The 24807-nt window shown below is 40.7% G+C and overlaps 1 protein-coding gene and 1 long non-coding RNA gene across 5 annotated transcripts; one reads left to right on the top strand and one right to left on the bottom strand.

The window, feature by feature from the left end:
• Positions 1–673: 673 nt before the first annotated feature.
• Positions 674–12489, top strand: LOC147250766 (uncharacterized). 4 transcript variants are annotated; one of them, XR_015119122.1, is made up of 8 exons: positions 676–1030; positions 1302–1435; positions 1522–1668; positions 3717–3784; positions 3869–3976; positions 4592–4664; positions 5981–6104; positions 6289–7359. It is a non-coding gene; the product is annotated as an uncharacterized LOC147250766 (long non-coding RNA). The 4 variants fall into 4 exon arrangements; XR_015119121.1 differs by adding an exon at positions 7366–12488 and having other exon boundaries at positions 677–1435; positions 6289–6392; XR_015119123.1 differs by lacking the exon at positions 5981–6104 and adding an exon at positions 7366–12489 and having other exon boundaries at positions 674–1435; positions 6289–6392.
• A 5308-nt stretch (positions 12490–17797) lies between these two features.
• On the bottom strand, positions 17798–23308 carry tbx22 (T-box transcription factor 22). Its single transcript, XM_086222457.1, has 8 exons — positions 23152–23308; positions 22643–22829; positions 21457–21558; positions 21208–21382; positions 19492–19656; positions 18731–18795; positions 18424–18509; positions 17798–18339 (listed from the first exon to the last, which is right to left on the bottom strand). Exons 1-8 carry the CDS (start codon positions 23306–23308, stop codon positions 17798–17800), a joined length of 1479 nt encoding a protein of 492 aa, XP_086078583.1.
• Positions 23309–24807: the final 1499 nt, after the last annotated feature.

Genomic DNA, 24807 nt, shown 5'->3' with positions numbered 1-24807 from the left:
GCCATGCAAACATCGTGACCGTATAATGACGGTGAAAGATGGTAAGAAGTATCAACGACATTGTCTTCAAAGACAGAGATGAGCCAAGATAGTTCAAAAAGCTTCTGCTTTAAGTTATGGTGGAGCGAGAGCAGAAAAGAAAAAAAAGAAATCCCACATCTTCATCTTCTCCGTGGGCTCACGGTGGGTTACCAAGGAAACACAAAACAGCTTACTTAGAAATTGAATTTCGTGTTCCAATCATTGTACACGCGCCACGGATATAAGCTTGCCCTAACAAAATTGTTCGCAAAATAGCGTCGCAAGATGTCTACAGTTAATGGAAAATGATACCGGATGTAAACTATAACGGCGACAGCTTCTTGTTGCAGTTTTCGGGTCCACCTTAAAAGCGGCACAATGCTGGAGGTTGCGGTATTCAGTCATTTTCTAAGTAAATCTTGAAACAAAACAAATGGGGGAGGATTAAATGGGAATAAAACGAAATATGCTACATAATTACATTTAAAGGCTCAAACTTGAACTAAAAGCGGACCTCAGACATTCCTTAAACGCTGTTTCCGATTTGAGAAAGCTTTATTACATTTGTCAAACTGCAAATAAGGTTATTTCAGTTTTTTTCACACCCAGGCTAGTAACATTATAGCTAACTGGAGACTGAGATGACAAGCAAACACAATCCTAAAGTCAGTACTGATGACAACCCCTAACAAATGGTAACGTCTGCGTATTCGCTCTTGTTCAGTTCAGGAATTGGCTTTACAGTGAGTGTGTACGTCTATCTATACAAGTTATGCCCTTTTAAGGTGGACCGAAAATATTCCAACAATGAAGCAGCGAATCGGGTTTCATAGTCGAAGGCGGAAGTACTCGGAGGTGAACACTCTTACCCGTCAAATATAGCCTTAAGAAATCAAAGCAGGGTGATCAGCGCGTACCTCGCTCGACGCGTTTCGTTGTTTTGTTTTGTCTTTTTCTTTATCAGTTCTCAACGAGTAATGTCTTTCGTTCAAGATGTCCAACATGGAGAGTATCCTTTTTCGTGTGACGTTATTCTAACTCATACACACTTTTTTATGCTCAGTAATAGCTAACCAATTCTGATCGAATTGATTGGTAGCGTTAGCTTCCTAGCCCAGCCAGTGAGATCACCTAACTAATGAGATTCTGTTTGGTTTTCACTTTTTTGTGAGAAGAGAGGAAATCCTTGTTTTATTTTAACTGTCTATTAATTAAATGAGATAGAACAAGTCAGTGGATGTCAGTTGCTTTGTGTATTTTTCATCAGGTTAACAATACAGAAACTCAACATGGCTAGTTTCCATCCCTAGACTAGCCCCCACAGAGCACTTGTTTCATCTCAAGTATGCTGCCAAGTAGCTCCAGGGCTATTCCAAAAAAATGTGATAAAGAGGAAAAGGTGAATGTGAAGCAGGTGGGCTTCATTAGATTGGATTAACCAGAAACTGGGATCTGGGAACAAGCCGGTTTGTGATAATGTATTGCGTGTGTGTTTGTCAGGCCATCCAGTAGGGTAATATGGAGACAGCCAGGATTCATGCAGAGAATGCCATCCTTCAGAAGCATAAGTCCATCAACTTCTTGAGGACGAGTGCTCGTGTGGATGCCGTGTCCTCGAGAGTCCAGACAGCTGTAACTATGAACCAGGTCTCTGATTTTCCTATGTTACACACAGCCCATATTTGATCACCATGCTCCACTCATGTAGTCACATATTTAGTTGATGTCTTGTAAGAGATCATAATGGTTGAGCTGGTGAAGAGTTTTAGATTGCGAGGAATCTACATAACAGAGAACCTGTTTCGTCTGTTTCACGTCACGGCCTTGGATAAGAAATTGCAGAAGCAGAGGCAAACGGTCTTGTGCCATGTTATTGTCAGGTGATAGAGGTGCGATAGCAAGCATTCTGACTGGAAACGTCCCAGACTGACATGGGATATTCACAGTGCAGGACAGGTAGGCCCTGCACCGGGTTATTACAATCGCCAAGAGCATCATAAACTCAGTCACAAATGGATCCCTCTGCTGCTGTCTGGCCAGACTACAGAACAGCTTCTTTCCTAAGGGTGAGAGTCTCATCCTCTGCACTTCAAAAGAAAAAGTTTATATTTACAACTTATTATTTATTAAATCATCTAATGCAGAGGTTTGAGATGGACCTCCCAAGGGGTCTTCCAAACAGTTTCAGGACAGGCTCAGTGAGGGGAGGGGAAAGAAAATTATTAAAATGACATAGTATAGAACAGCCTAAATATGCAGTTAGAGAACAGTCCAAGGATGTTAGATTATTTCAAAAATGCTAATATAATGTTACATGTTTACTAAGACAACCATTTTAACTGCAACTTCTGACAATGTTGTGGAGACTAAATTTGATTGTGCTTTTAGAAAATGTTTTCCTGTCCTTGGCAAGAACATTCTGAAAATAAATTAAAAACTTTACATGGATTATATCACCTGAACGTTCCAAGGAATATTCCCAGAACATTTTAAGAACCAAAATTTTCTATCTGGGCACAACAAATGTGGTTGTGTAATGTGATATGTTACAAACTGATAAAATTGATAGTGAAGTGTCCTTGCACTGGAAAAAAAAAATCCACAAAAATTAAATTTGTGAATGTTGATACTGTAGGGCTACGCAATTAATCAAAAGGTAATCAAATTCTAATTTGGTCTGCTGATGTTTTTTAAATGCAAGAAGGCACAGTGTTTGTAAAATTGTATTATTTTTTATTATGTCGTTGTATTAAACAGCTATTTTAAACATTGTCAAAGTATCAGATTCGATACTGTGGTGCTGCAGTGATCTCCTGCGTACACGTTGTATTCCACAGAATTAAGAAAACGTCTTAGCTTGATTTAGATACTCCCATTTTAATTGGGGAACCCAATGAAAATGAGAATAATGACATAAAATCACATTTCATTTTTACAGTTATTGCAGTTGCAATGACAGTGTAAATAATTTCCATGAGATTTTTTTTCCCCAAAACTGTGCTGTCTTAATTGTTGTGCTTTAGTACGCGTAGGCACTAAATGTTTGATTTTAGCACGTAGTTCCGAATTTTAATTGAGTTTGTGAAGACCCACTGATTGTTTGTGTTTCATTGTAAACCATGAAGTCTTTTTTAAGTGCCTTTAGAGGGATTCTGTCAAAAGTCCCACGTAAAGCTGATGGAGTGCCCAAAAAATAATTAGTCTGTAAGTGTGCCTCAGATATTATGCTGTTAACTCCCTCCTCTGAAGAGACTGGCATCCTCTCATATCTCATTTTTTTCAACTAGATTCATTCTTATAATCAAGCGACTGTCACAGCATCATACGAATGTAAACAAAAAGAGCGCTAATTCATAGGCCCCCATATTGCTTCATAAAACATGCTCCGTCATGACCTAGTCCACTATTGATTGATTAATCCTGACTCAATTCATATGTCTGAACAGGGAGTATCCTTCAATGAAAATGGAAAAAAGTATGAGTCAGTCATGAAAATCAGTTTAAAATGGTAAAAATGACACCTAGTGGAGGAATGAGGATACAACACATTAGGCTTGTGGGCTTGGCCCTGGAAATAGCCAGCTCTCTGTCTGAATTGAAATACCCTTATCCACATTTAGATCACCACAAATGAGACTGTTAGAAAGTGAGGAGACTACAGAAATATGTGCTGTGATTGTTTTTTCAACCACCAGGTATCAAGTCTGTGTCTGGAGTGGTCAAGTCCATGGATGCTACTCTGAAGAGCATGAATCTGGAAAAGGTGAAAACTTTCTGCATGAGCACAGACATACTTGATAAAAAGGGTTAATTTGTGAAAGCTTTGTGTCTTTACTACCGGCTCCAGGTCTCTGCATCAGTGGACAAGTTTGAAAACCAATTTGAGACACTTGATGTTCAGACAGCTCAGATGGAAGACACAATTGGCAACACCACCACCCTGACAACATCTCAGGTAACAAGCCCCATGAGAGCAGGCCAACCTTGGTTGTCATTCAAAAAAATATCCTTGTAACAGTTGAGAAAATGAAATTTTAGTTTTCTTGTTTTGCCTGTCGAATGAAGTGGACATGTTGTTGCATGAGATGGCTGATGAAGCAGGATGAGTTGACAATACAAGTGCAGTTAATTTTAACAAAGTTAAGGAAGTGATAAAACCCATCCATCCATCCATTTTCTGTACCGCTTATCCGCTAAGGATCGCGGGGGGGCATCAGGTGAGAGGTGGGGTACACGCTGGACAGGTTGCCAGTCCGGTTCAGAGTCATCAGGAACATATAGGGGGCCAGTATCTTGCTCAAGGATACTTTGACCTGGTCATGGGGGGGAAGTGAGGATCGAACCAGAAACTCTTCAGTTGCAAGGCGGCCACGCTACCTCCGTGACACCCCCATTGATAAAACCTGTCCGAATAAACGGAATGAATAGCTTTGTTTGAATTTATTTGACTTCAAACATTACAAACACAAAAAGTCAATTGAAATTCATCCTTTAGTGAAAAGCTTTGTCCTCGATTTGTTGGTTTTATGATGATACTTTCCCTCCCCCCCCCCCCCTTTTTATTTTTTAGGATGGATCTTAACCTGGAGCTTCCTTCAGGCCAAACCTCCTCATTGCTTTCATCTGTAGTTTCATCAGAACAGGTGAAACATATTATCTTTGTATAATTCTTCATCTGTTTGCTCTATTACATCGAAAACCAGACGATTGCTTGTTTGGTTTTGTCTGTTGGTGTACATGAATCCCCAAATGCTGAAACTCTGCTTTAGGGGTGGTAAATGTCCCTCCCTGAAGGAATTAAAGGTGATTAGGAATGTAAATGTAAACACATTTGATTCCATTGAACCTAATTCCTCCAAAACTTTGAACGAAACACACTGAGCACACAGAGATGATATGTATTGTTTGTCAGGAAGTGTTTGAGTTGTCCCCAACAATGTCCCAAATCTTTTTTTCGACTGTGAAAGCTCCCCGCTGGAACAGTCTGAGCTGGTCACTGAGGCTGCTGTCTGTCAGAGTCATGACTGCTGGCTGTCACCATTGTCAGCATGAAGTTTTCCTGGACCAGATCCAAGTCTGTGCCATTTCTGTGCAGAAACCATGTCCCAAAGTTATATTTACACAGCAGCAGGATACAGTACAATGAGTATGCTTATGTGCATACAATAATCCAATGATAATATATTGATAATTTTGTATTAAGTATATTAATACATGCAATAATATTAAGTACAAAAAAGCCCTAATTTTCATTATTCAGTCAATAGTTAAATTTCTCTTCAAGTGGGTGTAAACCTCGTATAGCTGTTTGTGCAGGGCTTTTGTTTTGGTTTTCTCTAAATATTGAGTCCAATTTGCAACATGGCACCAACACCATCATGTTTGTTAATTTGCTTGACACACGTAAAGGCAGCCTCGGCCATTGTTGAAGATACTTTTTAAAAATTATGTCACCATTTCTGTATTTTCTCCCATTCAGTTGGTTTAAGAAGGTCATATTCTGCATTTCTTTTCTTCAAGTCTGCATCCGTGTGAATCCAAATATATGTTTAAGTGCTGCTGCCTGCTGTGTTTACATTGTAACTTTCTTCCTCTGGTTTTGTAGCATCCACAAAGAAAATCAGATTAATCTGCATACATTCATTCATACATACATGAAGGCCTTTATCTGATAAAGAAAATTAGACTCATCTGTTTACATGGCCACTGGAATAATCTGGCAACTCCCCAAAAAAAATCTGATGACATTCACTTTATTAGTGCGCAATCGAAATACAGTCACTCTTGACTTCATATGCATCTGGCCCATTAAAGTAACAGCAGAGCAAACTTTGTCATCTAAATACTTAAGGTCCTAGTTCAAAAAACCTGACAACAATCAGTTTTGCCTGTCATCAGATGGGATTAACATAAATTAGAGAGAGTTTATGTGCTGCCAGCTGTGTTACTTTAACTGCAGAAAGCGCCAGAGCTGCCACTCTCCTGAAGGAACTTCCCAGTGAAAGTAGCCAAATACTGAATAGTGAGAGACACTTTACATGTTACTTGGGTGCATCTTTGTTCGTCTTCACAACACAAACGAGGTGAGAACACATTTTGTGTACATTAAAAATCATAGTAGGCACCTGAAAATGTATTTTTTTTGCCACGAATATTAAAACTGAAGAAATGTCAAATGCGTTTTTACTGTGATCTTATAATGAGCTTATGATTGGATATTTATTACACTTTAAATGTTTCTGTCTTTCATTGCTTTCCTCTCATCAGGATGAACTCTCCCAGAGACTGGGAGGCCACATATCATAATGATGCAAATACAAGGAAAGAAGAAATAGCATGAGGCTGGAGATGAGCAAGGGAAAGAGAGCGAGGTATGGCAAGCTAGAGTGAACACCCAAAAGAAAACAAGCGCTGTGTTTCTTGGAAAAGGGCCATTGAATTGATTGATACCCAGCATGAAAAGCTGGTGTTGTTTCATCTTGCATCTACAATGATTTTTAACCTTCTTTGAGAAGCCTCACCTGCACCATTGTTGAACATGTATTCTTACCATTCAGACACTACTCAACTTTCAGTTTTATTGGTTCATGCAAATGCTTTGAAACTTCCTCAGCAACTACAGTCTAATTGCTAATATTTAATCGGAATATCAATCTTGTAACTGAGAAAATTCACACAAATGAGCCCTGTTCAAAAGAAAAAAGTCTGAGATGCTCTGTAACCAGATTTGATGAGTTATTACTATGTTATTATGTTATGACTATATTATTATGACTTATTTTATACAGAAATATAACAAAAGTCGACATTTGGTTAATGGAAAGTAATTGTTTTATTAATTCATGTACTGAATATAATTTTGTGCTCACATATAATTTGTAATATGGTGTTAATGTTAACTGCTATTCCATAAAGCGTGGACTAGATTAGCTATAAAACTTTTTTATTAGTGACAACCCTTTACCTGATTAGTCACCTGATTATTAGGTGAAGTAAAATCTCCATTCCTTTGCTTTTCATTGGAACAAAACTGGACACACAACTGGAAACAGTTACTAACGTCTCATTCAAAGCAACATTTTGCCCAAAGTGTATTTTTCCTATTAGTTATTCATAAGTAGATGTCTTTACTCAAGAAGACTTTTTTTATGTCCTGCAATGCTTTTTTGTGCAGAGTACAGAAAGAGACAATCACATATATTTAGCTTAAAGCTAATAGAACCCCATAGCCACCAACTACTAACAACAGTAAAACTGTCTAAATATATCAGTATACAAACTAGTAAGCTCATTGTCCAGTATAGTCCATCCATCCATCCATTTTCTTCTGCTTATCCTGTTAAGGGTCACGGGGGGGCTGGAGCCTATCCCAGCAGCTTTCGGGCAAGAGGCGGGGTTCACCCTGGACGGGTCACCAGTCCATCTCAGGACCAACACATAGAGACAGACAACCATTCACACTCACAGTCACACCTACGGTCAATTTAGAGTATCAATCAGCCTCGTCCCCTCTTGATGTCTTTGGACTGTGGGAGGAAGCTGGAGTACCAGAGAGAACCCACACAGGAACAGGGAGAACATGGAGACTCCATACTGAAAGATCCTGTGCTGGAGCCGGGGCTCAAACCAGGAACCTTCTTGCTGTGAGGCAAAGGTGCGAACCACCGTGCAGTAATCCATTTCACCTTTATTAAAAATATACTCAGTAATCTGCACTACCCTTGATTTAAGCTAAAAATAAATATCTATGACCCTTGAAGTTCGGCGCTCATTCAAGTGAGTGCAACCAGCTGGTGCATTCACCATTGTTTGGATGGTACCATGATGTGCTTGAGAGTTTGTGAACAGACAATTTTGGACAGTTGTCCTAATTGTAGTTGGTGGTCATGGAGCAACATTGGCTTCAAGGTTAAATACTGTTTTTGGGTGAAGCATCGCACTTTAACACTTTGAGCATTAAAATGCTATTCAACTTCTTTGTGGTGTCCATGTTGAGCCCACATTTCTATTTTAAAGATCATGAACACAGCGAGAGACACTTTTATTGTTACGTGGGTGCACATTTGTGTAAAGACAAAAGAACAACATTTTTCCACCTCAGAGTCTGTGACTTTGCAACGTCACAATAATGCAGCACGAGAGCCTGACTTTACTGTAACTTTTGTGTCAACACAGAGGATGACTTGACCTCCTGAATAGTTGGCTTTTGTATGATATATTCCCAAATGGAAGGCTAATAAATATTTACTGTTCATTTTTCTGTGAATGTTGGATTCTAATTTTGTTGTGCAGCATCAGCAACTCTTGTTAAAAAGGCTGACCGCTGTTTGATTATTTATTCTAAACACTCTGAAAGTCCTTAGAAGAGTTAAAACATGAATTGCCTGTCACTGTGTTGTGCAAAGAATGCTGCTCCATGTGCCTCTCTTTCCCATCTCCCCCCACCTCCTCCTCTCTGACAACAGGGAACAGATGAGAGGTCAAAGGTGTCACCTGTAGAGGAAACGGCCTTATGCCGCTCGCATGCCAGTACCTCATTACACACACACATAGTTCAGCATATCCCGGGGGGGTGCAGACTCAGCTGGGAGCCATTACAGGTGCTATCTAAGCAGCCACAAATATCTTTACATGAACACGCCCGCAGCCGCCTGAGCTGGCGGGATTCCTCCAGAGTGACACTCACCCACCTCTGACCCTTTTTGTGTCCTTCCCAATTATCATCAGCACTCAATTGACTACATTCATAATCATCATCAGTACCCCAGACACAAGTCTCTATTTTGCCTTTAACAGGCACTTTGATGAGTGACTTTTGTTGAGCTTGCTCATGGTCTGAGTTGTTGGCGTTATCCTCACAACTCCCAGGAACCAAGTAATCCAACAGCTGTCAATCATTTACGGCAGGCGAAGACGGATCATCTGAAATTATAATCTCATGTCAAAGGAACCTCAAAATCTATTTTATAAGTTTTGATCTGAATGGGTTTTTTTTAGCCTTTATTCTATTCTCTAAAACCAGAAGAGTTTGTCATGGTGTGTTTTCATCTCAACACTTGTGCCCGGATGCCTCCTCCAGATGTGCTCAAGACACAAACATCGCTATGATGTGAAACCTATGTCTGTATATGTGAGTTTGTGTGTGAGGTGTTGACTTCTGGTGGCTCCCCCCTCCAGTCCCCTCAACACCTTGTTCTGGTTCTTGGAGAATTGGTACCGAGTTGGTGGTCCTGTCCATGTTGTTGACCCTTTTGATCTATGCGGGTGGGAGAACCACTCAGAACCACACATGCTGACGCTGTGAGTAAAGAAAAAAAACTCTAATTTCTCGATTCACGCATCAGATATCATACGATAAATTCAGATAGTTGGCCGTGCTGGTCTGCAGCGGGAAAACATAGCGCTAAAGCCTTTTGTCATCTCTGGAATGAAATCTAAAGTTTTTAAGTTAGTAAGCAAGTAAGATCCCAGGAAAATCTAATAAATTGGGTGCTTGGAAGGAAATTAATAATGACACATATGTCCATGCTGATTTGAGGTTAACGGTGTTTTGCTCCTTTGTCAGGCTGCAGCTTTACATGCAACCAGGGTTGTTAAATTCCAGGAATGTTACATTTTTGAAGCCTTCCATGGGAATTAATGTAAATCAAACATCTTTGGAGGTTACTTATAGTAATTGTATTTGAATTGTCATACATAATAAATATTACATTGTCTTTTCTCATATTCCCCCAAAAATGGTTACTTTATCACCATTAATTCCCATTGAAAATCTCAAAGTCTTTTTTCAAAAAAGAATGTAACATTTCCCCAACATTCCAGACCTGAATTTGTAGAACCTTTACACAAATGCTTTTTGAAACCCCAAATGTGAGGTTTTTGTTGTATGCACATAGGCAAACAATTCGGTTTTAAAGAAATGAACAAGTCTGAGATCATTTTGTAAGTGGATTTCTTGAGTTAACTTCATATATACAGAAACATGGCAGACAGAAGTCAGTATTTGGTAATCATTTGATCTAGTCGTATTGAAGATAATTTTGTGCAGACAGAATGTGTAATGTGGTATTAATGCTTCCTGCTCTTCCGTCAAGCGTGTGTTACACAGGCAAACATTTCAGCACATCAAGAAATAACATGCTGATTCATGTGTATATTGAAACATCCATTATATTTATACAAATAAAGATTGACAAAATATTTGGAACAACTCTGTGTGAGCCCTTCAAGTTTAAAAACAGCATCCAAAATGACCATCAAAATACATGAACAATTCTCAAACAGATTTAAAAGAAAAATAAATCATCTTATCATCATGAAAGGAAGATTTACTTCAGGATTGGTGACCCTCTGATGGACTGGCGACCTGTCCAGGGTGTACCTTGTCTCTTGCCTGATGGCAGCTGAGACAGGCTTCAGCCCCCCTGCGACCCTGAAACAGGATAAGCGTTTGAGGATGGATGGATTGTGTATCACACAGTACACTAGCCAGTGAGGCTGATTTCTGGGATTTAAAATCGATACGTTTTATATTGTTTGTGATATACCTTTTAAAGTTGGTATGCCATTATCACTGCCCTTTTTGTTACACGACAACATCAGTTGTGAGTGTAAAAGTGGTGTTCGAGAAGGAAAGGTTTCATGCTGTGAGGTACCACCAGCTATTATTCCCTCTCTCCTCGTTGCATTTCTTCCTCCCAACTTCAAATTTGAAATATTCAATTATGATGCATGAAGGGTCAGGTCAAACACAGGAAGCCGAGCTGATTGGTTCTACTCAGATATCGATGTACATGTGTGACCAATCGCTGCTGCCATAGGCTTTCCCCCCATCTCCATCTGCTGTTGCTGTTGCTGCTGCTGCAGCAGCTTATAAGTGTGTGTCTAATCGTTTCTGCTCAAGGGTTTCCCTACTTCCCCAGTTTCCACTCACCTCTTGACCATTGCTTCCTGTCAGTCGTGTTAAGACTGCTTTTAATCAGTTTTACTGTCTCTCTCTCTCTCTCTCTCTCTTTCACACACACACACACACACACACACACACACACACACACAGCAGCTGCCTTTTTCCTTCTGTTTCTGGGGAGCATGCTTCATTAATTTCAACCATTCTCCTGCTCACACCCTTGGATACTATGTCACACACACCCCGACACACACTTCATCCTGCAATTCCAATGTGGACATGCAACCTTGCTTTTTATTCTTTATTGAGGCTATCTGACGGTCTTTGTGTCCTTAATCTGTGTTGCTTTATGGCTACTATACCCGCGTGCTCCAGACTCTCACGTATGTGCGTGGGGTACATGGGTACCTCTCACGGGTACCTCTCCTCTCTGCGTGCATCACAGAGCTCCAAACATCCACTGCATGGCTAACTGCTTGTTAGTCAAGCTGCAATGAGCAATGGGTTAGCCGTCCCTGTAAGTTCTCTGTAATCATGCATTCTTTGAGTGTTTTCTTTTTTTTTTTTAATTTAGTGCTTCCAAATCTGAACCATGTTATTATAAAGGCCAGAATACAGGTACATTCCTCATTTCAGGGGCTCCTAGTTTGACTTGTCAACATTGCAAAAAATAACTTCGTTACTGCAAATTTAACATGTTTTAACTATGTATGTGTCTTGGGGCTGGCTGTGCAAATGAATCCTTGGTTAGGTAGTGAAAATGAAGTGGAAGATGTCATTTTTCCCTCAGTGAATTTATCTGTACAATTATAGAAAAAGGAATAAAGATCTATTTACACCAGTGGAATTATATTATTCCAGCACTAATGGATATGGCAAGGCTGTGTATAATGATCTTTTGGGAATGTGTGTGTGTGTGTGGTGCATATGTGCATATGGTAAAGCACTCTGCAGGTCTGGAGTTAGTCACACTCCCGCGTCTCAAATTGAATTAGCGTTGACAGCGCACAGCGTCAGCCGTGTGTGCACAGTGGGGGTACGAGCTGTTGGCATGCTGTGTGTTTCTGAAATAGAGGAAAAAGAGAATGTCTTCCCCCTGAAATCAATTAGGTGAGTATAAGTCTACAGTTGTGGGGGTGTGAGGGGCACATCCTGTAGAGGGCAATCCAGACAGACAGCACCATCTGCTGCAGCAGGCAGGTCGACCCTTGACTGAGACATGAAAGAAGCGGGGCAGGGATAAGAAGAGAGACGAGTACATGGCAGCATTAAATCACTCTTTACTCTCCACCCAGTACCCTCACCACATGCCCTCGTCTGCCATCCGATACATCAGTCACAGGGCATCATTATCACTCAATCTAACTCTGTCTCTTTTCTTACTTGGCCCTCTCTCTGTCTGTCCCAGAAGTGATAAACTGTCATATACAGGAAGCAAAAATAGGAAAGAACAATTTGTTCCTCTGTCAGTTAGAATGAAAGCGAAAAGGACTCTCTCACATCTCTTGTTCCACAGGAGTTGATTTATGGATATTTATTAAATAAAAGCAATGCTAGAGAACCTTGCTCTGTTGCTCTGGCTTCTCTCTCTCTCTCTCTCTCTCTCTCTCTCTCTCTCTCTATATATATATATATATATAATCACTCACACACACAAACCTGCATTTGTACAATTGGCCTTTGATCCTTAACACATTGTGAGGAATTAGCACTCACTGGGTGAGATGGCCCCTCCTGATAGACAACTCAGGTCAGTGTGTTGTGTTTTGTTGGCCATAAGGCTCAATGCTGTTCCGGCTTCCATGTGATCAAATGCACAGCTCAGTTCATGATAAAACAAATAACTGAACAGACAGGTATCAACATAGTCATTATGTAATGATAAAGTAATAATATGAGCATATCCAGATACTACATTGCAAGTAAGGGTAATTGGCTTTATTCATTAAAGAGAGAATAAAATAACTCATTATGCTGGCAAAATGTAAAATCCATCCATTTTCTTCCGCATATCCTGTTTCCAGCGAGGGGGCTGGAGCCTATCCCAGCGGATTTTGGGGTTCACCCTGGACAGGTCGCCAGTCCATTGCAGGGCCAACACATAGAGACAGACACCATTCACACTCACAGTCACACCTACGGTCAATTTAGAGTATCAATCAGCCTCATCTCCTCTTGATGTCTTTGGACTGTGGGAGGAAGCTGGAGTACCAGAGAGAACCCACACAGGAACAGGGAGAACATGGAGACTCCACACAGAAAGATCCCATTCCCAAGGCGGGACCCGAACCCTGAACCTTCGTGCTGTGAGGCGACTGTGGCACTCAAAGCGCTTTACAGTGTCATCTCATTCACCGATTCACACAGACTGAACACACTGATGGTGGAGTTTCCATGTTAGATGCCACCCTACTCATCGGGAACAATCATGGGTTCAGTATTTTGCTCAAGGACACTTTGACATGGTCACGGGGGAAGTGAGGATCGAACCAGGAACCCTTCAGTTGCTCTACCTCCGAGCCATGCCGCCCACCAAGTGACTGAATCCATATGAAATAGCACATGGCCACACAGAATGGTCATACACAGAGTAATGTGGCCTGATAATAAACATAATTTCATTTCATTTTTTAGGAAATAATCACCATCTTCTTTGTCTGAGTTGAAAAAACAGTGCCACTCTCCCATTTCAACCCCCATTGTGGTCAAAGGTGGCATTGATTGGTATAAACACAATGTCTGCATTTTCAATGTTTTCAAATGTAGGGCTAACAACAGAAAGGTTTTCCCAAAAAGAAGTATATAAATAAGTCCCACATTGATATGGACATACATTTTCTTCATGTCTTATTCATTAACTCATTCTGGTGCCTGTCATATCCTCAAGTCTTTCTTTTGATGTAATTACTCAACCCTTTTTTTCTCTGCACTTTTGTTTATTACAAAAAGGTATATTAAACAGTCATAGAGTCAATTAAAATTAACAACAGTAACGAAGTTGCTTTCTTCATCAAGTTGCTCATCTTCATCATCAGTTGCCTTTGTTGATTCATATGGTAAAATACAGGGAGGAGATTCCTTGAATTCTATTGGAATCAACTGAGTACCACAATATTGGAATCATGATTTGAAGTGGAACAACTGATTTGAACAAGGGAGGTAAACATTGTTGACATGACGTCGAAAGACTTCCCTCAAGCTTATGATCAATTTCATGGTTGTGTCTGTCAGTCTGGACTTCAGCAGCTGTGTATGTGATAAAATTCTAACAGTAAGCATTACACTGACACTGAGTGACTGGCATTTGGCTAGGGTCTCATTTTTCATCTTTTTATCCTCTTTTCATGTCATTTCATGGATAAATGACCCCCTTGGTTATTTCTCCCCTGAAGTCAAAGCTTGTATCTAGTACGTGCAATTGTCACCGCAAGTGAGCGGGAGTTTCATGCATAGTAAGCTCAAGTTGGTTTTAAGTAGCCAGTGACTGTATTTATGAAATATATACACTACCGTGTTATATGTCAGTGTTTCACAAGATAAATCTGATACATGCATGTAATGAATGAAAACACATCATCCCAGAAAAGAGGAATCACAGTGAAAGAGCAATTTTGAGCATTGAAACTTTCTAGGATAAATGGCAGTGTGAGGCCCAGATGTAGCACTTTGTAGAACTTACTCAGTTACACACAAACATGCAGGTCGTATAACAGACCACACGTAAAAGCTGTTTGTCCTCCACTCATTCAACCTCTGCTCCTTAAGACGGGCCTGTGACGGAGCACGTGCTGATGTATGGTGGACACGCTGCGATGAGTCTGCGCACACAGAGACATAACTACAATGGAGTTTTATGTGTTTGCAGTAGCAGACAGTGCAGGATTGCTTCAAGATAGATGGATGGGAAATAATGACATGTACAGAGTGAAGTGACAGCACTGGAGAAGGGAGGCGGACTCTCTATGTCCTGGAGACGTATGCCTGCTTGATTTGTCCATAGAGGAGCGCTTAATAACTGTTAAACTGCCCTTGCTTTTCACATTACTCACTTAGCCTAATTCAATTTCAGCCACAGCTGTTTTCACTTTTAACTTTACAGCTGAGCTCAGTCATGTCCCATAATCTGACCTGATAAATAACCAGCTTTTATTGAGTTTGCAGAGAAAATAGCATCCAGTGTAAACCTTCAAGGGACTCGCAGAGCCAAATACGAGCCTGGCTGGAGGGCTTGTAGCTGAATGGAGAAAGGATGACCTGTGTGTGTGTGTGTGTGTGTGTGTGTGTGTGTGTGTGTGTGTGTGTGTGTGTGTGTGTGTGTGTGTGTGTGTGTGTGTGTCTGTGTGTGTAAAGCCAAGTGCCAAGTGCTATGAGCCAGTATATGGCAGCTATTATTAGGAGATAACTGACATATGCGTGTAGTACTGTGTGTGTGTGTGTGTGTGTGTGTGTGTGTGTGTGTGTGTGTTAATCTAATGAAGGCAGAGTATATTTACACATCTCGACTCGCAGCCAAGCTTCTCCCCAGTTTCAGGATGCCATTTCAGATGATTGGAAACAAATGACTTCAGGGTCAAATTTCTCTCCCTTTACTGGCTGTCAATCACTCCAGACTCTTCCAGAAACTTTTCTCCTTATTATTAGAAAGTTGAATCAGCAAAGTTTCCATGTTGGTTAAGCCAACACCTTGAGGTGGATTATGTTGACAAATTAGAAAGAAAGTGAACAATGCGGGAGAATAACAGTGTGGTTAATCTTTGACAGGCTGATACAAAGTTAACTTCTTTAATTGTTAATCGTTTTCGACCAACAAGACGGCAACTTGGTTAAGAGAGGAAATAAGAGAGTGAAATAATTTCAAACAAAATTTTTACAACTGTCATAAAATGCAATTTATTTAAAGGAATTCACTTAATTTGCTGAAAGTTAGATGAGCACATTTCAATGGATACTGCAAGTTTAGCTTAGCATAAACACTGGAAAAAGAGGAAACTCGCAGCGATCCTTGCACTGTCCAAAAGTAGCAAAATTCACATCCAAAGATCATAATTAAATCTCTTTTTTTTTAGACTGCAAAAAAGAAACAACATCTGTCTTACAGTTTTGACAATTTGAGTCTTAACGCAAAACTAAGCTTACCAGCTGCTCAATGTGGAGCTTCATATTCGTGTATAGAAACTAGGGTAGTATCACTCTTTTCAACCAACTCTTGGGTAAGAAAACAGGTGAGTGTGTTTCCCCAAACTATTTAAATTTAACATCAAACTGTTGGCAAGTACTTATATTTTAGTGTATGCTGCAAGCCTGTGTGACTGTTGGCATTAGCCTACCGCATACACTGGAGAGAAGCAGGTGCAAGTTCAACCATCCTGGTATGAAAGCAATTTGTCTAATTGAAAGATCAGGAATTAGTTGGGAGTTAAGACGATTTTTCTGCATAGCCAAACATGCAGATGACAGACAGTATCAAATAACCGCCGAGATTATGTCCGTCTGCAGACAAAGGGCAGGCTGTTTGATACCAGCGCACCTGACCGCTCACTCAAACATGGGCCATCCCCAGCTCTAGTTCCTCAATTAACTCTTTCCTGCTATTTCCACGTCCAGTGCGCATTAGCTCATTGTCATTCTTGGCCATGACAAGTTAATTACTGTTTGGTTATGACCGTTTGTCGGGAAACAGGCCATTTCCTCTGCTTTGCCTAAACCGCTGTTCCTTGTTCTGCCAAGCGGGAGGGAAGGAGGGAGAATTTGGAGAGTTGAAGGCAGGAATTATCACATCAGCAGCTGAATGGGCGTTCCCCCTGGTATGGATGAAAAAACACTGCATAATGTTGACCTGCAGCAGTGAGAGGTTTTTATCCAGCACCGAATCTTCTTCACGAATCCAATCCGAAAGCCTTCCACATGTCTCTGACAGTCTCTGACAGCAGTATTGATTTACTGTTGATCCTGGAACAAGGTTATAGCAACGACTACAATCATGATGACAAGACTATTTCAGCCAATTTTAAAGGGCAAGCAGCCTCCTTCCAGCCTTTTTTTAGCCTGTGGCTAATAAAGTCGCCTATAGGATAACCGTTTCACCCCCATGCTTCTCTGATTAGTCCTATTATTGGTAATAAAGTACAGGAGTGGAAACTGGCTGCTTGAATACTGGCAGCTGTTGTTCTTCCCTTAAAATCACAGAGATCTGATGAGTTCATGTTATTAGTCAAGGGTGGCCAGGCCTGACAAGCCAATTCAGCTAAAAACAAAAACAAAACAAAACAGGCTTTTGTGCAGTTTCACTGAATACCACTTGATAATTGCAATATGAAGACTTTCCAGTTATAAAGACACTGATGTACATCCTCTTGCACAATGGTGCATATCTATTTTCCATTTCATACTGTGTAGTTATATGAATATATCAAGAAAACTTTGTTTACACATGTTAAAAAGACCTATTTGAATGCTGGTATATGACCTGAAGAAAAAAAATATATGAAAAATATTTCATGGCACAGTTTCACGAATGTGTTCATGTCCATCCATGCTGAACACTGTTGCAGTGCCTTTAATGGGTGTGTGAAATATTCTGTTGAACACTAAAGAGGCTGAAGTATTATTATTATTTATTTTTAAAATCAGGGCTAGTTTTCTGTTTACTTTGATTTTGGGAGGAATGCGTGGTGAAGAAGACCTGCACAGTGCACAGTGTTTTTTGCCGGTAAATCCAGCATTGTGTACATAAAATAAAAACATCCACACACTCTTTATGACTCCTTTCAAGTTGCTAAGTTAGACTCAGCTAAGAGAGAATCAGACCCTTCTGTTTTGTTGCAATAAATTTTGGCTCATTACACTCAATGAGCCCGTGTGGTCCAACTGTCAGAGGCAGTGGTTGATGGTGGGGTGCCATGGAGACTGGCGCAGCAGACAGTCTGTGGTATCTTCGGCTAGTTTGGCATGCCGGGTAATAGCTGCGATTTGAGGGTTCAGAGGGAAGCTGTAGCTGTAAAGACAGTAGGGGCCAGCAGTGTCTGAGAGATGAGGAAGAAGAGAGGAGGCCGCTCCCTGAGGGCTGAGGGGACTGTGGATGGGGATCAGACTAGAAGAGTTCCCCGGAGACCCATGAAGACATGGATCCCTACAGTGGGGGGGTTTCTTTCCCCGCAACATGGAGAGGAGCGGGAGGTCTGTTAGTGGAGACAGTGGGGACAGGCTTCTCAGTCTGTCTGCTCCCATGGAGGACAAGGCTCTGCTGGGCAGTGGGGATGTAGCTGAGGTCTTTCCGTAGAGAGGAAGAGTGAGGGTATGAAGAGTGACATCCTGGCAGGAGAGTGTGGAGAAAGGATGAATGGACGAAGAAGAGGTGAGAGGCAGGATACCCTTCAGAGGGGAAGTGCTGCTATTGGAAGACCCAGAGCTCCCTGTTGAAATACGGCAGAAACTTGAATCATGGCAATAAAAGCAGCCTGGACCAGAGAGGAAATGAGAGCTGCTGTAAAGTATACCTTGGAGCTGTATGGCAAAGGGCTTGAAGTCCAAGCTGAGAGGGCCTCTCCAGGGATATGAGTCCAGCAACCCATCCAACACCCCCCTGTACACATAAACACACATAAATACTATAAAAGCAGTGTAAAAAGTTATTCCAGGTAATTAAATATTTGCTCTGAGAGGTGTGAAATTCTGCACTACACGTTTGATGGTTTTATGTGGCATCAAATTTTAGTGGTTAAACCTTAAATCTCTCTTGGGTCCTGGAGTGAAGCACTTTCTGTAGCTAAAACAAGTGTTGATGTTCAGTGAGGTTTTCCATACCGATTCCTCCCCGGATCCCTGAAGCCCTTGGCAAATGGGTTCCTGTCGATCTTCAGTTTTGTGATCTTGCCCAGACATGAGGAGCAGATATGGGTTAGAGTGGACATGTCAAGCCATTATGTATTAAACTAACAATGAGCTCAACTTTACAGCAGCTTGGAGAGTGGCAGAGTTCTACCCCTCTGAGACTACATCTCCCAGCAGCGACCAGGGTGATCAGCCATGTCAAACAGGGTTCTAGGAGAAATGAATTTATTTGCTGGTTTAATAGGCGGGGAACTCCAGTGGGCAGTCCAGTCACAACTCGTTATTGAGTTTCAACAATAATACATTTGCTGATCGTAAAATGAACCCTGATGAAAAGAGCTGGCACTTCTCATGGACAACTTTGTTACTGGAGAAGTGGTAGCCAACAGTGGGGTCAGCCCCGCTACACAGGAACACATGCAATCAATGAGCAACGGGCGCCACAAAAAATGAGGACAGCGCAATTTATGATCAAGCTGAGACCACAGGGAAGTGGGCCTCATCACCTTCGTGATGTTGAGATTAAAACATTTTTATGTGAGGTCAAACAGGCACAAACTGGATCAGTGTGTTGACGACGACGAACAGACATCTGCTTTTTGAATATTTCTGGCATACAGAGGATGACAAATTTGTGATTTCAAGTAGTTGGCCAAACCAGGCTGCTCAAAATCATTGTGAGTAATTACTATGCAAAGTATTTTACCATTCAGTACAGTTTCAGCGAGTGTTACCTGTTGATTCTGATAGGCTGTGACAGTGGTGAACTCAGTTTCTGGGAAGGAAAAGCTGAACACTCCCTCAGCAGGCAGTGACTGGATCTGAGACAAGTCCATACGAGGGTCATGCTGGATGATGTGCACTCGTGGCTTGTACTTATGCATGGACTGAAGGATGATCTGGATTAAGAGAAGATGATGCTTTAACATGGTGGCCCTTTGCTGTATTATTGCTGTCATCACGTTAAAGCAAACATGTAGGGCTGCAACTACATGATCATTTTTGTTTTCAATGATCAATTAATCATTTAGTATGTCAGAAAACACAGGCCAAACATGTCACATGAGACAAGGAAAAATGAAACAGCATGAATCCTAAATGACTGTTTAACAGGCACTGATCAATTTACTGTAAATTGACTGAGAATAATTGATCCTCTGAGCAGAACCAAAGCAGTTTGTTGATGTCTAAACTTGCCTTTAATGAGGTTTAAATACACATCAGCCTCTCTTGTGATACCGGCATCATTTCAAATGGACAGATCACCTCATTTACAATTTAACTGTGGAAAGTTTATATATATATATATATATATATATATATATATATATATATATATATATATATATATATATATATATATATATGTATATATAAATAAATCGAATTCTCAAAAATGTTACATGCATGTATCATAAACTTTGAAAACACACACTGACATTTAAATTAATAGGGGTGTGGCTACAATGTGCAATTCAGCAAACAAAATTAACAGAAAATTGAATTTCTTTGTCATGCTAATTTTATCAGCTAAAAATTTGATAGAAATGTACTTTAATTTTCACAGAGAATGAAATAAATAGATGGTATGTTTGAGGCGCTTTACAACAATGTGCTCTTTTCCAGCATTGTTTTCTGATGTGTTCTTCTCATTTTCAGTTCTCATATCTGTTAATCATTCTGTTAAATAAAGGAAACAAGAAATGATGAATCGCACAAATAATTTTTTGTCAGTTTGGGAGAAGATACATAAATATAACGTTAAAATAAGGTTTCACAGTGAAAGATTTTATAGGGAAAAAAAATGAAACAAAGACAAATGTCCACCGCAAAAAAAAAATCCGTAAAGCATTGACCTAAAAAAACAAACGAACGAACAAACCAAAACAATTTTGGTTTGTTTTGAGCCAAATATGAGAGCTGGTCATAAGGCTGCAAACTGGCCACGGAACCCCGAGGCTGTTTTACATAACCAAGTTTCATCTCTGCAGCGCAAATTGCGCTATGGGGCTCTCGTCTACCAGAATAATGAAACTCCCCAATCACACGCATTTGAGATGCATTTTATAAACACCAGGATCATGTCAGAAGCCTCCGATAGCCTCACCAGTAACCACATCTGTGACATGTGAGCATCCACTGAACATTTACAGGAGAATGTGGAACTGAGAGGGATTTCCACCGGCTTCATCCCTCAAAGACACACAAGCCTACCCTCCTGAGGAATATTAGCCATGACTCAAGTTGTTTACTCTCCTGTCATTCAAAGAGAAAGATTTTCTTTCATAGCTGAAATGTTAAATTGCAACTTAATGTGCGAAATTAATATCCACAAAGCCGTTGTTTTATATAACATGTCCGTCAATGTGTTAAATATAGATCCGTCATTTATGTCACAATAACAAAACTTTGCAAGCAGAGACAGTACCGTGTTAAACTGGGTTACCTACATGTCCCTTATCGTCCATCTCGTTGTTGGTGAGTTTGACCCGATCAAAGCTGACGACCTGACGCATCCACGTCTCTCCTGCGCACGGCGAATCCGGATGCACGTACAGTCTGGGAGAAATGCACGAGTGGTCCGTGTTTCCGGCCACCATCCACTGCGAGCTATGATACACGTACCTAGAGGGGTTAAACACACCTGAGTAAATAAGAAAATAAACATATCGTTGGTTTGGAAAAGGGAATACGCTCACCTATAACGTTTGGAGTCGACGGGCATGACGTCCATCGCGACGTAGTACTGCTGGCATGGCTCCAGATTCCGCACTTTGACGCGCACTGATGGAAACATTCTCCTGCAGGGAGAGCGCAGATAGACATGACAACCACGGCAGGTGTTGCTTCCATATCAGCACAGATGTGTGAACATTACATTAAAAAAGCGGACCAGTTCAGAGGAAAGTTCGGGGACCTCAAGTGGACCAGAGGTCATCTCCATTTAAGATTTATAGCTTATGTTCACGGTAATTGAATCATTTGAACCTAAACTTCAGCGAGTGGTCGCATCCCAATAACTCATTTCTAAAGGGAGAAACGATACTTAGCTTGATATAAAAAATTCAGGAACTTCTTTGAAATTAAAATAAATAACGATCTGATAGAACTCACAAAATATTTCAGCATTAAAAAAAATCCCACGAGGTAAATAATCAAATTTCTAAGATTTTCATACCTGCATAGAATTATATTCAGTTCCATTCAATTTAATCCTAAAGTTTCCGCAACCCATAAACATCTACCTGACACTGATAACATACACGAGACTGACCCTCTTTTTTCTAAAATACGACTGAAAACAGCACTTTAAAGTGAAACGTTACATTTAAATATTTCTAGCACTCATTTTATTACTCCCACTTTTATCTAACTTCCTTTGAGGACGTTTGGCTGTGAAACTGAAACTTCTGTAAACCGTTTTACACCTGATAAACTCCTAGCTGAGACCGTTAAATGTGAGACCATATATCATGTCATGGAAAGTGACCTCTCCCTCCTCCTTTTCCATTCATGGCAGGTACGGACACAATAACATACAGCAAAAACTGTCTTACTTCCTCTTGTTGGTGTTCCTCTTCTTCATTGTAATTATGTGGATCGGGGACGGTCGAGTTCCGGATCTTATTTTTTATTTGATTCATGAGGGTTTGCTAAAAGTAAATCTATGTGCAGCTTTTTAAACAACAAATAGTGTCATATTTTATGATTCATGTGTCTGACCTACATGTCACAGTTGGCCCAATAATTATTGCTCTCCCAGAATGATTGGCAATTTGGATTTCTTGAGGAAAAGCAACAACCCCAAAATGTCAGCCACTTAAAGGCTTCCAAAAGTTTTAGTTTGCTTCTAAATATTTCACAGATTACCGTTGAACAGATTACCTGCCAGCTTTAGTGATGATCATCTCGGTACCGATCTCGAAGAATCGCTTCCATAGCTCGGAGCCCTGAAGCTCAACCCGGACTTCTCTGTCCAGGCGGCACTCGCTGTCCACTGGCTTGTTCTCTCGTCCGCCCGGCTCAGATTCCTCGGTCCCGGACCTGATAGTCTGTTTGTCAGAATCACTGGCTGCATCCTCCGGTCTTTTCCGTGTAGAATCAACTTTCCTTATCTGGCTGATAGGATGCTCCTGTAAACCTGGAGGCGCAAAGAGTAGAATTGTGTTATTTGATGAAGCTCAATTTAGCAAAAATATTCGGCCTATTTTATGAAATACCGACCATTGCTACATTTTACAATCATTGTTTTCTTTAAAATAATTTGATATGATCACGATTAACGGATCAAATCGGCTCTGTCGTGGAAACTGCATGAATACGTTCGAAACCTTTTATTTGGTTCTGTCTTATGAGCCAAATGCTTCTGCGAAATAACACTGTAACTCTCGAACTCCAACGACTGTCTCCATTTGTCTCACCTGGGAAGACGCTCGTGTCGCTCCCGGCTGAACTTGAGTCGTGCTCCTCCGACACCTTCATCCTCTTACAGGGTTTCCCAACCAGCGCCTCCACTGAAAATGCGTGAGCCCGGGAGCTCAGACCCTGCATCCTGGCCAAACAGCCCACGTACCCGGTTGAACCTTGACTTTACGCCCGTGAGGCTTTAGCGTCCTAGCTCTGTCAGGAAAGGATAACGCAGGACATGGACAGGGCAGAACCGGCTCTTCTCGCGTAGCGGCTTCGTGACGCTGCGTAATTGATCCGGTGTCTTTCCATGTGGTCTCCTAGATGCGCGCCTTCATCCGAATCCCTGATCATCGACACGCCTCTTTTCGCTCACTAAAGTATTCTGTCTCTCTCCCTTTACTCAATTCAGTGTCTCCCTTCTCCCATTTTCTCTCAAAGGGTTTGTTTCTTCAGTTCCACTCTGCACGTCACAGAGAGAGAGAGAGGGAGGAGCGCAGCTGCATTCTTGCGCAGGGGCCTGAACTGAAAAAAACAAAACAAAAAAACTTAACATTTATTAATGCATGAAAAATGTATTCCCTGATATACATTATAAGGTAAGAATTTCCTACTAAAGAAAGGACGATTCATGTTTTCCTGTGATTGTCAAATGTCAGAAACAAACGACTTGGGGTACCAGAAGCAACAGGTGACATCTATTTTGATTCACTTCTGGCTCATTTGAGAAGACACAAGTTCATGAGTTTCATAATCACCATTCTCAAATTGTTAAACTAAAGTAGTGATACTCATTTAATGGCCAGTGATCAATTTAAGAAGCTGCAGCATCTTTAGCATATTGTGCCAAATAGGGTCAGGGCACATGGGATTAGCTGTGAAAAATAAAATAAAACATAAAAATGAAAACCTTTTTTTTTTTTTTTTTTTTGCTTGAGTTTAAAAGTAGACACACAAACTACGAATAAACTGCAGGACAAAAAATGTTAACAAGGCAACTGAAACATTATAAATTCATTAAATAAACCGCATTACAGCCTTGAGAATGTCTGGTTTAAATGCTGTGAAGCATATTTTTTCCTGAGTATTTTGTTGTTGTTTTACAAGTAATCATTTGGAATGACCCACATGTTATTTTCATAGCTTCTCTCCATTTAGACAGCGGATATATAAATAGAAGGGACATTTCAGAGCTCCAGAGGGGGATTCAAGCAACAAATATTTAAGTCTGCTTATTCAGACCATCTGGAAGGTAAAATATAGCTGCATTTGTGTTGAAGCAAACATTTCCTATATTAATTTGGAGGCTTTCCTTAAACCGTTCTTTTGTCTCCTGTTTCCCGGCTGAAAGAGAGTGGTGCCCGGTGAGGGTGTACGCCTGTCTGGTTTTCATAAGAGATCAGATGGAGTTTGGCGCACGGGGAGAAACTGGGCCGTAATGACAGCTCGGGATTATTACATTACTGGCCGACATGAAATAGATCCGCTTTACACAAATAAAAGTCAGCAAAGGCTCTATTTAAAATGTTTTTAATCACATGATATAATTGCTCTGAGGAGAAAACAAATGAGCGCTCTGTTTACGGCATGGTTGGTTTGGTTGGTGATGGAAATCTCTGACAACAGCCGGGAAATGGAGAACT

The sequence above is a fragment of the Aulostomus chinensis genome, chromosome 13 (genome assembly GCF_037954235.1).
Source record: "Aulostomus chinensis isolate RoL2024-O1b breed Wild chromosome 13, RoL_Achi_v1.0, whole genome shotgun sequence".
NCBI classification, from domain to species: Eukaryota; Metazoa; Chordata; class Actinopteri; order Syngnathiformes; family Aulostomidae; genus Aulostomus; species Aulostomus chinensis.
This window is presented reverse-complemented; position numbering and strand designations above follow the sequence as displayed.